Source organism: Gopherus evgoodei, chromosome 2 (genome assembly GCF_007399415.2).
Source record: "Gopherus evgoodei ecotype Sinaloan lineage chromosome 2, rGopEvg1_v1.p, whole genome shotgun sequence".
Taxonomy (NCBI): domain Eukaryota; kingdom Metazoa; phylum Chordata; order Testudines; family Testudinidae; genus Gopherus; species Gopherus evgoodei.
Genome location: NC_044323.1, coordinates 138,550,195 through 138,566,767, shown reverse-complemented (window position 1 = coordinate 138,566,767; position 16,573 = coordinate 138,550,195). Strand labels below are relative to the sequence as shown.

The 16,573-nt window shown below is 41.8% G+C and overlaps 1 protein-coding gene across 1 annotated transcript in view; it reads right to left on the bottom strand.

Annotated features, from left to right (window-relative positions):
* LOC115644989 overlaps positions 1 to 16,573 on the bottom strand; it is a 258,015-nt gene that overhangs the window by 29,644 nt on the left and 211,798 nt on the right. The window contains exon 3 of the mRNA XM_030549406.1: positions 10,775 to 10,918. Within this exon, the coding sequence (XP_030405266.1) occupies positions 10,775 to 10,918 (144 nt within the window). The remainder of the gene's footprint in view (positions 1 to 10,774; positions 10,919 to 16,573) is intronic.

Below are 16,573 nucleotides of genomic sequence, written 5' to 3'. Positions count from 1 at the left end.
CTTCCCCCTGCTGATTTCTGTTTAAATGTGGCTTTTATTGTTTCTGATTCCACCATGCTTAATTTACATGGAAGACAGGCACATAGCTGTGACATTCCCTCCTATCTGGGAAGACTGTACAGCATATCAGTGAGTATTTGTAATTCCTCATAGTGTTAATACATATATTTCAAATGATATTAATCACCAGTGTGTCATTAAACTTTCAAAAAAAGACAACTCCATACACTTTTATAATACAGTAATGTGTATACAATCAGCTGATCCAGTTGCTTATCACTTCCAGTTCAGCCTCCTAGTCTTTATAGGCCTGTGTATTATGTATTATTTGAAAAGTAAAACCCAGACCAAGCTTCTCTCCCCTTGGGAGTGTAGATACCATGCTTTAATAGTGTGAGGTTTGTCTCCACCCATTGTTAGCGTGACAGGTTTGTTTCTGTGATATGTAAATACATTCTCCTGGTCTTTGAAAATACTTTGGAAGTAACTACCAGGTAGGGACATTACATTCCTTTGTCTAGTACAGAACTGTTTACCAACTGTAATTATAATTCTAGCATACTTCCACAACTTTTAATATCCACCATGTACATACATCCCATAAGAATATTATGTTCAGTGATTTATTATTAGTTTTCAAATGATATCTCAGGCATATCTGTACAAAAATTACTACAATAATATAGATAGTGTGAATACAGGAGTGCTTAATGTCATGGTGGTGCAGATGTTACTAAGGCTGTAGAAACAGCTAGATCATCTCTAGTGCCACTTCAGGATCTGAGAGGACCAAAGACTCCCTCCTCCCATCAAATTAATAACGATTTGTATTTCAGTAGTCCCTAGGATCCCCAGTCAGGGGTCAGAGCCCCACTGTGACAGTTGACGTAAAAGCATATACAAAGATTGTATGCTGCTAAGGCAGCAACCACATTCTGTTTACTTGGGCTAGTTGCAGTGAGTAGGATCCAGCTGTACAATTGAAGGATGTGAAAGCAAAGCTTTCTGCCATAAATATACCTATTAGAGCTCTTCTTGACAATAATAACTGTGTTTTCCATTAAGAGAACATGAGGTGCCTCATAAAAGTGGAGGAAAAATAAATTTAAACTAGAGCTAGGCCTGAACCAGTTCTTCAGATCCAATCACCCCAAAATTCAGGAGGAGAAAAGGGTATCAAATTCTGGGAAGTTTGCAGTTCAAGCCCCTTTAGTTAAACCACAATTTATGACCCTATGAATGGTTACATAATCTTAACTTTAACAAAGATCTTAGACAATTTATAAAAACATGAAAAAAGGAAAAAGTCAAGCTGTGAGACATTCAATTATGTCATTCATTCATTGAGACTTTTATGAAGCTATTTTCCCATAACCACATTAAACACAGGCCAGGATAACGCACTAGAGCATAGGTCTCTATTCTAAACAATTTTAAATTGTGTAACTGCCTTGTATTCTAAAAAAATTAAATAGAATGTCTACATGTTGAGTCAATCTGTTAGTGACACATTTACAGCAAATTTGAAAATATATTGAAGTTTATTTCTCCACTGCAACACCTAGAGAGAGAGAAAATGGGACAGAATCTGAAGGCCTAAATTAAACAAAACTGCAAGTTAAAATGGTATGTTTACCTTAAGTGCCAGTCTGGGCCCTAAAATATTACTTGTAACATTTAGAACATTTATAATGTAATTATTTATTCATTACATGGAAGACAGATATTTCTTCATAGCGGTTCTGATCCAAAGCCTATGGAAATTCATTGGAAAACTTCCATTGACCTCAGTTGGCTTTGGATCAGGCCCATAGGGAGGGAAAAAAACATACATTTTGGGTGGAATGTATATGAATCCCCCTACTTTACTAATCACATGATATGAAATAATTGCTAAATTGGTTTTTCCATGAACTATAAGCAGATTTATAGAAGACTGATAAAGATACATAAAAAGCAATTGCATAAATAATCAAACAACTACCATTACATACACTAAAATGGGGTACTCTAATATAATTTTTCATTGCCTCAGTTGATCACCATAAAGATGAAGAAGCAATTTTTCTTTCCATACCTAGTAAAGTGTTCAGAGACTTCTTGATCCAAGAAAGTAAAATTAGGCAATGTGGAGCATAGGTGTTGAGTAATGCAAGAATTGCTGTTCTCTTTTCACAGGTGTTTATCTGTATATTTTCTACAGTTTCTATCCAGAAACCAGGGATTGCCTTTGAATTTCATGTTTAGAGTAATGCAGAATCATAAAAGGATACTCCATCAAATCATCAAGTTTGAACTGCTTCCACTTTGGTGGTTCTAGGTGGTTTTAATTTTACATGATTTTCATTCACATCCCAAAGCAGGCTGCATGTGACAGGGTTTTGAATGTTTAAAAATGCAATTACTTTGGAGTATAATTAGTTGTATTCATTTAGATTTATACAAAGAATTAAAAGGCAAACCAATCCAAGACTCTTAGCTTCCCTGCCGTACAAAACCAAAATTAAACTGCCAGCAAAACAAACACTCAAAAATCACCAACCTTCCTCCCCTACCAAATTTGATCCTCTCAAAAGCCCACCTCCGTCACAGTTTACATAAATAGATGCATCTTGCAGCGCACTCTCAAGGTCAATACATGGGCTATGTAAGACCAATGGGGAAGTATGTTCCAGAGCTGAGGACCACAAATAGAGAATACTGCTGCCAGCCCTCTCTCAGAATGAGAGGAATCCAGCTCAAGTGCCTCTGCTGGTCTTACCTTGGCAGCACAGCATGGGGAAAGAAACAGTCCCCTCAAATAGTTCCCAACCCAATTAAAGCTTTTTAGATCAAAATCAATGCCTTAAGTTCAGTCTAGAAACCAGCAGATCATCTGGGCAGGTCAGAGGATTGTTGATAGGTGTTGACATTGAGAAACACAAATTCATAGTGTTTAATATTAAACTGCGGGTCAGAATCTAAGTGATCTGGAGTAATTACTTAATAAGGTCAATTATATCTATTAGTGGACTGCACACACAGAGCATGACAACAACCCTATACCTATCTTATCTTGGCTTAATTACTGTTTTATATTAGACCAAAAGGGGATAGCTGCCAACAGACCCCTTCCATTTAGTAAAAGAAAGAAATTGTCTGATACAAATTTCTTTGTCTGCTATAGTCTGTTGATCTATTGCTTCAAGGACTGTGCGAGAGGCAATGGTTGCCTCCTGGTGGAGGTCCTGCGGCCGTGGCACACTTCACCTGAAGAAGATCTCCTTTTGGGGAAGAAAATCACTGAATTCAGCCCCCTCCCATACCTAGAACTGCCCAGAGAGGCCAAAGATTAGCTGGCAAACAGAAGCAGAGGGTTGGTCTTCTGGAGTCTGGAAGGGCTGAGAATAGGCAAAAGCCGATCAGGTACATGCACACATGGGCAGGGAGATTCTATGGGACTCAACATTAAACCTGGCTCAATATAAAAAGTTATTTGTCAACATCTCCAAGATAAAAAGTGACAAGTGCCATTTGGGAGGCTGTTATTTATGAATATATAGGTGACTGCTAGTTGATTCCTGAGAAGGCTAGGCTAAAATTCTTGACGCTTTCTGTATTTGCAAACTTTCTCAGGAGTCAGGAATGATTATTCATCTTATGATTAGTCCCAGAAGGTAAGTTACTCATTGTTCAGTTAGTTGTTCAAACAGAATCTTATGCAAACAAAGAACAAACCAACTGCAAGTGACTAAGGGGAGCAAACATATGCCATAAATACCAGACTGAAGGTAGTTAAAGTAATTAACAGTTTGCAAACAATCCATAGGTTGAAATGTATTTAAACAGCTATTAGAAATGTGATGAATAGCTATAAATAGCAAATTCAGTCACCAAAATCAAGATCAGTTTACAGACTGGCTTCAAACAGAAAAGGGCTAAATTTGAAGTGAATATTATTGGCAAGGAATTTTATCAGCCTCTACTCAGCATACAGAATAGCAGTTATTTTTAAAATAACCAACAGAAAATAGAACAGTAGGTCAGATTTTCAGCCTGGCCTCAATCTGACTGCTATTTCTACCCATTTATTTGCACATGCAAATTGGCGTGAGCATAAAAACCTGCATTTGTAGATAATTACATCTTTACTCAGTTTGTATGGTCAAATTCAATTTGCACAGACATGAGATATAGATTTAGAGGCCATTTTTAAAAATAAGTGGTCCAGTGTTTCTAACCTCCTGAAAACCATGAGAGAGATTCATAGAGGAACATAGGTATGATATGCTGAGCATAAAAACATGTAACTTTTAGGCCCGTAGAAAATCACTGGAGTTCACAAAGCCTGTGTTTGGTGACTAGCCTCCCTATACCCTGAATGGAGAGAGATAGGCACCTCAGTAGGGGATTCACAAAATTCAGCACCTTCCCCAAGCTAGCCAATGGGAGACACCAAGATGAAGGGTTTTTGTTTTTTTTTAAGACTTGCCCCTCTCTCAGAGATAGGTCGCTAAATCCAGACTACAGAGAACTGCCTCTCTCTGCTTAGGTTTTTCAGCTACAAACAAACTGTTGAGATTCAGCATTTACATTGTTTCAGCAAGAAGATGTAGGAGCTCCCTCATAACCTTTAGCCCAGTGGTTAGGGCAGGGGTGGGCAAACTACATCCTGCAAGCCAAATCCAACCCCTCAGGGTTTGCATCTGGCCCATGGGATTGCCCCCCGTGGTGCCGCAGGCCCCATGCTGCTCCCAAAAGCAGCCAGCTCCACTTCCCTGCAGCCCCCAGATGGGGAGAGAGAGGGGTCCATGCATTGCCCTTTCCTCCAGGTACCTCCTCCTGCAGCTCCCATTGGCCAGGAATGGGGAACCACGGCCAATGGGATCTTCGGGGGAGGTACCTGGAGGTGCAGCAAGGGCAGTGCACGCAGAACCCTTCGCCTCCCCTCCCCCTGGGGCCGCAGCACTTCCTGGAGCGGCAGAGTGTAGGGCCAGGGCAGGCATGCAGGGAGCCTGCCCTGGTCCTGGTGCGCACTGCTGCCACCCCGGAGCCACTTTAGGTAAGCGGCACCAGGCCGGAGCCGAAACCCCATCTGCACCCTGCCCCTCAACTCCCTGCCCTAAGCCACCTGCCTGCACCCTGCACCCCTCCTGCACCCCAACTTCCTGTCCTAAGTCCCCTTGTACACCCCACACACCTCCTGCACCCCAACCCCCTACCCTGAACCCTCTGCTGCACCCCACACCCCTTCTGTACCCCAACCCCCTGTCCTGAGCCCCCTCCTGCACTCCCCACTCCTCCTGCACCCCAATCCCCTTCCCTGAACCCCCTCATAAACCCCACACCCCTCTTCTGCCCCAATCCCTTGCCCTGAGCCCTTTCCTGCACACTGCATCCCTTCCCACACCCTGCACGCCCTCCCGCACCCCAACCCTCCGCCCTGTCCCTGCATACAATTTTTCCCACTCAAAACATTTGCCCACCCCAGATTAGGGTATTCACCTGATATGTGGGAGACTCCTACTTCCAATCGCCCCCCCATACCTGTGGGGGGAGAAGTGATTTGAACTGGGATCTGCCACCTCTCAGGTGAATGTACTAACTACTGAGCAATGGGATATTTTGATCTGGGACTCTCTCATTCTCTCCCTTTGAAGTTGTTCCACTGTGAATAAATAGCAAAAGGATCATTGGGCCAGAGAGAGAGAGCCAGCATGAGAATGACTCTGTAGCCTGGAGTTTAGAGCCATCACTAGGGAGGTGGAGACTCTAGTCCCCCTGATCCCATGACTTTTTGAATTATGTATCCACAGTAGAATATCTTCAAGAGGAGAGACTGAGGAAATCCCACATGAGAATATCTCATGGCCTAATGGTTAAGGCACTCGTGAGGTAGCAGATTCCTGTTCAAATCCCTTCTCCCCTCAGGTGAAAGAGGGACTTAAGCAGGGGTCTCCCACATCCCAAGTAAGCACCCTAACCACTGGGCTAAAATTTATGAGGGAGTTCCTCCTCCTGGCCTTTTTAGGTAAGCTTTCCTCCTGGGACCTGATCTGGTAGGTGAGGTCTGAACATGCTTATTGGATCAGGTCCTGCAGATGAATAAGGTGGAAGAATGGCTATCTTCCCTCGCTTTGCACATCGCTCTGGGGCTTAGGTGTCTGCATGCCTAGTATGGGCTGCCCTGTGCAAGCTCAAAGACAGAAACATAGGTCTCTAGGGAATTTGACTGCAAAAATGTAGGCACCAAGTGAGTTTACGCACCTATAAGAGTTGGAGGCAGCTGACCACAGGCTTTGCAAATCTCTGTGGGGCCTTATTCTGGGATTTAGGCACCTAACTGCCACTTCAGGCATCTAAGTCCTTTTGTGAATAGTGTAATACACATGAAGTTTTACATATACTATTCATAATGGTCCCAGTTCTGCAGCCTTACATATTAGCACTTACTCAGGTGGTCCCATTGAACTCAGTAGGACTTATCAAGTACTACTCAAGGGCCATTTGCTACTTGAGCCTAGTGACATTGTCCTTGTGTCTATAATTAGTTAAGTCAGTTGTGGTTACAGAACTTCATATTTGTATTATCTCAGATAATTACTTAAAGACTAAACCTTATTCTCCTTCTACATGATGTATTCCAAGTTCAATGGCTAATGTGACAACAGTAAGTAAGATTTTGCCCTCAGTTTGATTTATAAGTTCAATAGTAGGATGCCCATTTCAGTGACAGGAGGACTAGACCGCTAGTCTAGTAGACTTGTTTGGTTGTTTTAGACATTTCCCCATAGAGTTTTTAAAACCCAACCTGGTAAAGCACTTAACCATATACATAGATAACCAGATGCGTAGTTCAATAAGACTTATGTGCTAAAAGTTAAGTATATACTTAACTGCTTTGCTGGATCAGAGCCATAGTTCAGATACATTTCCATTGAAGATTTTTAAAGAAGAGAAAAACTCTTGCAACATTAGTGTATGTCAATCAGGATGAGCAAATATCTGAGCATAACTATCTAGGTAAGTATATTGTCACTATCACCTATTTATGAATATATCCTCACAACACCACATTATAAGACCCAGTTTACAGACGGACAACTGAGAAAAAGAAATGAAGTGACTTGCACTAGATCACACAGGAACAGAGCATGACATGTTTCATCACAGAGACTCCTCTTGAGACTGTCACTCGTTGAGCTGGGATACCAGTGAGAACAACCCTCCTGCTAGAACAGGCGCCCTTCCACTACTGTCTTGCTGAATTAGACACTTCAGCCAGCTCCAGCACAGACCCAGAGTTCACTAAAACTGAGATTCACTCAGCCCAAGGGCTTCTCAGTTAACAGGGACTTTCCCAGCACCCAATCTTCAGCCTTTCTGAGAGCCTGAATCCCAAATAAATCCACTGTACTCTGTATAAAGCTTATACAGGGTAAAGTCTTACATTGTTCGCCCTCTATATTACTGATAGAGAGATATGCACAGCGGTTTGCTCCCCCAGGTATTAATCACTTACGCTGGGTTTATTAATAAACTAATGTGACTTTATTAAGAATAAAAAGTAGGATTTAAGTGGTTTAAAGTAATAACAGACAGAACAAAGTCAGTCACCAACTAAGTAAAGCAAAAACATGCAAGTCTAAGTCTAATAAATTAAGAAACTGATTACAGGTAATATCTCACCCTCAGAGAAGTTCCAATAACCTTCTTTCACATACTAGACACCTTCCTAGTCTGGGCCCAATCCTTTCCCCTGGTACAGTCTTTGTTAGTTCCAGCAGACATCTCAGGTACTAAGCAAGGGTTTTCTCAGGACTGGGAGCCCCTTTTGTCCTGCTTCAGTCTGTTTTCTAGCTTTGGAACAAGGTGGGAATCTTTTGTCTCTCTGGGTCCCCAGCCCTTCTTCTAAAAGGAAAAGTACCAGATTTAAGATGGATTTCATTATCAGGTGACATGGTCACATGTCACTGTAAGACTCCTAGTCTCCATTCTCCATGGGCTGGCCCCCATACACACAGGAAGGCTTTGAAGTAACTAAGGCCATTTACAACTGATTGTTTCTGGAGCACCCTTAGTGGCCTCCATTCAATATGTTTACATCAGTGATAAAAGTTAATATCTTATTCTCCTAACTCCAGATATAGAAATAATACATGCAAACAAATAGGATTAACACACTTAGGAGATCACAAGTTTTCTAATGACAGCATACAAGGGGTATGTAGTGTAAAGCATATTTCAGTAATGTCATATTCATAAGCATATTGCCATAAAGCTTATGGAGTGCAACATCATACAGAGCTTCCTGAAAATTCTGACTTAACACTGTCGAATTAGGTAGTTTCATCAATATCAAAACATTTTATGAGAGTGTCAATTTTAATCGAGTTTTCAGTGAGAGTCAAAATAAAATGTTTAATTTTAATAAAGGTAAAAATGTTGTATTTGGACTTTGTTTCAATTAATTTAATTATGACAGAAGACATTTTACATTACAAAATGATGCAAGGTCCCAACTTGGAAGTTTTTGGAATTTTCAGTCTGAGAGAAATTTTGAAGTGTCAGTTTTCATTCCGATATGGAAGTAAAGCACATTTTAAAATGCTGAAATTTCCATTTTTCAACTCTCTCTCTGGAGGAAGTTTGTGGAAAGGCAGGAACTGAACTCAGATCCTCAATGTCATGCTTCAACCAGCACACCATCCATCCTCCCCTTTGTAATATGTCAAGACATCATGCTTCTGTATACTCGGTTGTCATAACCTTAGTCCCAGATTTGGACATTAGCGTCCAAAATATGGGGGTTAGCATGAAAACCTCCAAGCTTAGTTACCAGCTTGGACTTGGTACTTGCTGCCACCACCCAAAAAATTAGAGTGTTTTGGGGCACTCTGGTCCCCCTGAAAAGCCTTCCCTGGGGACCCCAAGACCCAAATCCCTTGAGTCTCACAACAAAGGGAAATAATCCTTTTTCCCTTCCCCCCTCCAGGTGCTCCTGGAGAGATACACAGACACAAGCTCTGTGAATCCAAACAGAGTGACTCCCCCTCTCCGTTCCCAGTCCTGGAAACAAAAAGCACTTTCCTCTTCACCCAGAGGAAATGCAAAATCAGGCTAGCAAATTCAACAGACACATAGATCTCCCCCTGATTTCTTCCTCCCACCAATTCCCTGGTGAGTATAGACTCAATTTCCCTGAAGTAAAGAAAAACTCCAACAGGTCTTAAAAGAAAGCTTTATATAAAAAAGAAAGAAAAAATACATACAAATGGTCTCTCTGTATTAAGGTGATGAAATACAGGGTCAATTGCTTAAAAGAATATTGAATAAACAGCCTTATTCAAAAAGAATACAAATCAAAGCACTCCAGCACTTATATTCATGCAAATACCAAAGAAAAGAAACCATATAACTTACTATCTGATCTCTTTGTCCTTACACTTAGAAACAGAAGATTAAAAAGTAGAAACTACTTTTCCAAAGCTCAGAGAAAGCAGGCAGACAGAAAACAAAGACTCAGACACAAACTTCCCTCCACCCAAAGTTGAAAAAATCCGGTTTCCTGATTGGTCCTCTGGTCAGGTGCTTCAGGTGAAAGAGACATTAACCCTTAGCTATCTGTTTATGACATCGGTGATTTGACTATCACTGAGACTTCCCCCCCCCCCCGAAACCCAAATATATTTCCAAGTCTCCAGAACACTAGAACTTGCAAGGATTTTGGTCTTCGTATGGCTGAAAATGTATGGGAAAGTAACCCAGATCCATGCTTTGCTCACAGTATTAAAATGGCTTAGTGATTAACAGAAACAGTCAAATTGTGCAAAATAAATGCAGTACGAATGCTGTATGCATGATTACACACTTTATATGCATAGGAAGTCTTCAGTACTTTGTGTTTATCTTTATCAGGATGGCTTCACTGAGAGGAAGAACATAATCCAGTAATTTATGTTGGCTCTGGCTATACGTACCCTCAATTTCATTTCACTGGGAAGAACGTTAATAAGAGCTATACAATATGAAATCATCCAACATTGTATGGTTCCCCTAATACTTGCTAATTTTATCTTAAAATATTTGGGTTAGTTTAAAAGGCTATTTGTTCTCATTTACATCACTCGTTGTGGCTTGGCTGAGATAGAAATGGGAATTGCTCACGTGTTGCCATTTGTGTCGGGGAAATTTGCATCTTCAACTATCCGTGAAATGCAAACCTCTCCCCAGAATCCAGCATGCTCTCTCTTTTTAAAGGAGAAAGAGTAAAAAATATTGAAATCAGGTTTTGAAGAAACTACATGTTTGTTTAAGTGTTATAATTCCTTCAGCCACTTGTAAAAATGTATTATTTAAAAAAATGTTAATTTTAACAAAATAAGTTACTAGGATAATGAAGTCACCAGGTCCCTCAACTTGCCTCTTTACTGACTAAGGAAGATTAATGCAGGTATTTAACTTTATGAACTGAGTAGACACAGGGACTTTTCTCAGTGCATAGGTTCCACTCCTGCTACTATCCTCATGCTGCAAAATTACATACAGGCAGACCTTTACACCTACATGAAGTCCTGCTAAAATCAATACCTCTTTTCAAGTGTAAGAATCAATCCATTCAGATTACTTTGCAGGAAAATGGTCCTAGTTAGTAACAAAGTAATGTCAGAAATGTAAGAGGCTGGAGAATGGCTGGTTAAAGGAATGGTCTATTTTTTTATTGAAATATTTGTGTTAAGATGTTTAGTAGGAATATTTTCCACACCAATTTTTTCTAGCAAGTGACAACACTCACCTTAAGCCCGCCTAGCTCTCCAGAGTTTGTTGAATTCATCCGCAAATTAACACATCTTTTGTCACCAATTATGGCAGCAATCTGGATCTCTTGCTGGGATATACTAGCACTCTCCAGCACTTGAGCAACAGTCTCAAATGTCACCTGTAATAAAAAGTTAGACAGATAGATAGATAGATCCCCATTCAACCCCCTATTCCTCCCCCCGACTGCCCCGACCCCTATCCACACCCCTACCCCCTGAGCACCACCCTGAACTCCCCAGCCCTCTATCCAACCCCCCCGATCCATGCCCCCTTACTGTGCTGCCTGGAGCACCAGTGGCTGGCAGCGCTACAGCCACACTGTCCAGCTGGAGCCAGACCGCGCCGACGCCACCACACAGTTGAAAGCACCGGGTCAGGCCGGGCTCTGCAGCTGCGCTGCCCCAGGAGCTCATAGCCCCATTGCCCAGAGCATTGCGCCGGCAGCGAAGCGAGTGAGCTGAGGCTGGGAGGGGAGGCGGGACAGCAAGGGAGGGGCTGGGGGCGAGCCTCCCAGGCCAGGAGCTGAGGGGCCGGGCACGACGGTCCCACGGGCTGGATGTGGCCTGCGGGCCATAGTTTGCCCACCCCTGGGCTAGAGTGTCCCCACTACGGGGTGCTCTCTCTGCACTGGATGCTTCCCTGACCCTCTGATCATTACATACAGTTCAAAGCAAATACAATTTATTAAACAGCAACCAATTTAAAAAATAAAGAAAAATGGTAAAGGTTAAAGGACAACACATAACCCTGCTCTCTGGCACAGGGACATCACAACCAGCATCTCTGGAAAATAAGGGCAGTTCACAATTTGTTCCTCACAAATCCAGGCCTCCTTCTCAGGCCCTGGCTGTGCTGCAGGGATGATGCGGGACAGACACTTGCTCTGGCAGTGGACACATGCCCTTAGGCTTTAGGTGGAGGGACCCTTCTTCCCAGCATCACCCGTGCCCCGTCAGGGTTATGATTCCCCTCCAAGTCTGGCCTGCAAGGCCTCTTGGCTGGAGGCTGCACTGTGCCCACTGCCCACCGTCCTCTTTGCTCTCGCCAGCTGCTTAACACACCCAGCTCTGGACTGCTCCAGCCCCAGCTCCAGCTCCACTCTGCCTCTGCACTGCTGCTGCTGCTGCTCTGCCTCCAGGTCCCCCTCCAACTCTGGTTTGCAAGGTGTCTTGGTTGGGGACAGGCCTCTCGCTTTCCCCAGCTGCTTACCACACCCAGCTCTGGACTGCTCTAACCGCAGCCCCAGCTCCACTCTGCCTCCGCACTGCTGCCTCTCTGCTTCCAGTTCCTTGGGCTGCTGCTCTGGCCCCTCTGGCTCTTGTTGCTCAGCTCTCCTCCCAGCACAGGTCTGCTTTGTGGGCTTCTTCTGTGATTCTGCTCCCAGCACTGACCTGCTTTCTGGGCTGCTTTTCTGGCCCCTCTGAATCTGGCACGGCTTTGCTCCCCAGCTCGGCTTGGGCCCTTGCTTTCTCCTTAGCTCAGCCTCACTCTGTCACTCTGACCTAGGCAATTCCAGCTCACACATAGGACGGAACCCCCCTAGCCTCCTGACTCCCTGATTAGCCTTGTCAATCAGGCTGACTTGGAGCATTGGCCTCTCCCCATTGTTCCTGGGGACTGTCAGGCTCAGGGTCCTGATTTCCCATCGATCCTTCTTCTTTCTTTTGGTACTGAGAGCTAGCCAATCAAAACACCCCCACTGAGTTTTAGGAAGAGGACAACAGTCCCCTTACACATGGAAGAAGCAGTTCCCACCAGCGCCAACCTACAAGCAGCAACTGGGAAAAGGTAAAATGCATGCTTGGCAACCCTAAACAGGGAGCCTATCAAGAGGCTCCAGGAATAAGAAGGACTTCTAGGAGGAAAAAGAATGAGGAGTACTTATGACACCTTAGAGACTAGCAAATTTATTTGGGCATAAGCTTTCATGGGCTAAAGCCCACTTCATCAGATGCATGCAGTAGAAAAAACAGTAGGAAGATATAGACAGATAGATAGATACAGAGAACAAGGAAAAATGGGTGTTGCAATACCAACTCTAACAAGACTAATCAATTAAGGTGGGCTATTATCAGCAGGAGAAAAAAAAATGTAGTGATAATCAGGATGGCCTATTTCAAACAGTTGACAAAAGATGTGAATAACGGTAGGAGAAAAATTAGCTATTTCCTCATGCTAATTTTTCCCCTACTGTTACTCACACCTTCTTGTTTCATGTCAATTTAAACATTTTGATTATTTCAACACATTGTTTTGATTTCAACCATTTTAAAAAAAAACAATAGTATGATTAGCTAAAATTATGAAAGTCATTTTCAATCAGAAAACTGGAGGGTTTTTTCTTTAGAAACTATCAAAAACATTTCAACAACTCTGAAATTTTTTCAAGTCAAGAAATTCATTGAAACTCTTTCCCATGAAAGGGATTACAGTAGTTTCAACATATTGGCAAATTTCTTCTGTAATTATGGCATGCTTCAAACTCGTACAGTAAAATGCTGCTTGGACGATCCTATTTAAGAAAACAATGGAGGCATTTGCTCCTTCACCTATCCTCTCTTATAAATAAATCAGTATGAAAAGAATATAGGCAAGTTAAGCTAAGCAATCCAAACTTCCAGAATGGCATCTTCTTCCCTATGAGGAGATAAAGGGAGCCCTCAGGAGACCACAATGCAGTTCAGCATATGTGGTAACCTACCTTCTTCCTAAGCTTTCATGTTAATTCAGTAAATTTACATTTATTAAAACAAAAACTCATTTGGAGGCTGTACTGCATTAAGATTTTCTGGTTTGCACCAGCCTCTGGATGGTAGGCAAAAGTCCAGCCCAATAACTCTGAAATGGATTGACTCATCTCACGAAGTCCTGACACTGGAATAAGAGCTGACTTCAGTGCTAGTGTTGTCATTATAAACTGGAAGATAATAGATTCTGAAAGCCAACATGAACTGCAGTTGTGTAAGCAGTGCTTAACAGCAAGGATGTACAAGTGTGTTTCAAAGTATCGAGTGTTGGACTGAGCACACCATTTAAAGAATTTTAAAAAATAAAATGATGGCTGTTCATAGAGTTTAAGATACAAAACCTGGCTTGTCTCTGATCTTCAAATAGAAAAAAGGGATAGTTACAAGAGATGGTAACAGCCTGAAACGTGGTGGTGGAAAAAATTCCATACAACTTCTATACCTATTTAAAATATAAGTTGATACCAATTGGATATTTATGCAATGAGTTATATAAAAAATATGGCCTTGGAATTAGAAAATGTAACAGTAGCTGCTTATTTATTATTTTTCTCAGCACTCTTCAGAACATAGAAAAATGACAATCTTTGGCCCTAAATAAGCCTGACAATACAGTTCAGAAACAAACCCTGGATGAACAAATGGGGGTTCAATCTCACAAAAGAAAACAATTAAAAACAAAAGAAATGCCCACTTACTTCTTCAGTGAATTTCAAAGAGTGGATTTCAAACCATACCTTAAAAAAAACAACAACAGAAAACCTATCTGGCCTACTTGAAAGCCCATTGAAGTCAATGAAAAGTTTCCCGTTGAATTCAATGGACTGAGATCAAGCTTTAATTTTCTACTTTTTTCCCCTTCATCCACGTTTTGCTTATTAGCTGAACAAGAACTTCAGTACCTAGCTCCATTTAATAATACCTGCTTAACTTGACTCAGAGGGGGATTTTCTTTCAAAGTAAAGAAAATGTATGCTGAGCAGAAAGGTTTGTTTTTTTTTTCTTTTCTTCTTTTAAGATGGGTAATGTTAAATTATTTGCCACTGTTGATTTGGATTAATAATATGAGGTAATTACCCTCCTTATGAAAAGGAAGCCTCTAGCATGTGGATTTATATTATTAAAGAAATATATGAAGTCTTCATTTCGGAACTTTCCCACACCATAAAGACTTTGGGTCAATTTCTCCACTGGGGAAGTACAAAATGATGGAATTTTTCAGTTGATTGTGGTGCTGTGAATTTTTTTTTAATGGAAAATTGCAAAAAAAAAGTGTTCTCAATTGAATAATGTTATTGTTTCAGAATTTAATATATTAATAATCCTTTATGAGTGAGCTGAGTGGCACAGTTACCTTACTATTTACAGAGGAAGGATCTTTTCATTAGGTGTTAGATTGTACATAGAGCTGATTTAAAAATTTCTGAATAATTTTTTCCACAGCATTTTGTTAATAATCACAAAGAATATGACATTTTGGTGAAAAGTTCCCCTTTTTGACCAGCTCTTATTTTAAACTAACCCCCAAAAAGTTGAGCAAGGAAATAAAGGGGAGAAGGCAATGTTACAGTTCGCAGCCACATTATTGTGTCTTCAGGTACCCAAGGATGCAAAGAGCAGTAGGGAGCGGGCAAATCCAGGGTTCCATTCCTTCCATCCCAGGCCTTCCATGAGCCAGCCCACAGAGTTAGCAAACACATGTAAAGCAAAGGCTGTGGGGGGGATATGCAGTACGCAAAAGGTGTATTGCAAATTACATCTAAGAGAAGAACACAGAGGAATAGTGTCTTTAAAGATCCAATTGCAGGATCAAGGCCTACGTAAACACTGATTGTATATGAAAGGAGCATTTTAAAAACACTGCACATAGATATGTATGCAAATACACACACATCTGTTTCAGTGATGAGGTCTTAGCTGTGCCCAACTGTGACAAGACTTTTAGTGCTCTAGTCTGGTTGGGGACACTGATTGTCTAAACCAAAGTCTGATATATTTAAAAAAAAAAAAAAAAGCTGTAAAAAGGTTTTAAGCTGCTTCTTGTGGAAATTCCATTACTCATGGTTGGAGTAGGCCAAATTTTGGTTGCCTCACCTCCAACCAATTCCACCTTGTGCAAACCCAGGTTTTTGTTTTGTAGGTCAGCTTTACAGGAGAAGTGAGACTAAAGGAGCAGTGGAAAGATGTGTGTGGTAAGAGCAGTGGATGGCTACACTAAGGATTGAGGGCAGCACAGAGAGAAGCTGGATAAGCTTTTCTGAGGTATGAAACTATATTTTCTGTTTAATCTTTTTCATTTCCTGCCCCTCTGCTGCCTTTTTCTTGCTGTTTTTATTGGATATTTTTCTCTTTATTCTTGTGTCACCTGACTGCAGGTTCCTATGGGTCTCCAAAACCTGTCCTTATGTTCTTTCATTAAAAAGAGAAGACAGTTTTGATTAAAGTGACTCCAAAAGTAGAAATGTAAACTTGAAAATATGGGATTTGCCAGTTCTTTGCACATTTTGATACCCCACCTCCCATCACTGCTGTGACCCCCCTCCCTACTCCACTGTAGCAGAAGCACATACTAAGGCCTTGGCTACACTGGCGCTTTACAGCACTGCAACTTTCTCGCTCAGAGGGGTGAAAAAACACCCGCTGAGTACAGCAAGTTACAATGCTGCAAAGGGCCAGTGTAAACAGTGCCTCAGCACTGGAAGCGCGGCTCCCAGCGCTGTAAGCTAATCCCCATGGGGAGGTGGAGCACCTGCAGGGCTGGGAGAGAGCTATGCTGATGCCACAACCACACTCGCACTTCAAAGAGCTGCCGCAAGAACGCTCCCATGGCAGTGCTGTACAGCTGCAAGTGTAGCCATACCCTCAGACAGGGTAGCAGGGAGGACAGAATTTTAGCTAATCCTAAATTTGGGGATGACGTCAAAACCTCCTTTTTTCCTAATAGTGTAAAAATGTGGATATTGTATAGTAATTGGGGGAATAGTCTTGCAGAAAAGCATTGAACAGAAACATCCATAAGCAAAAAT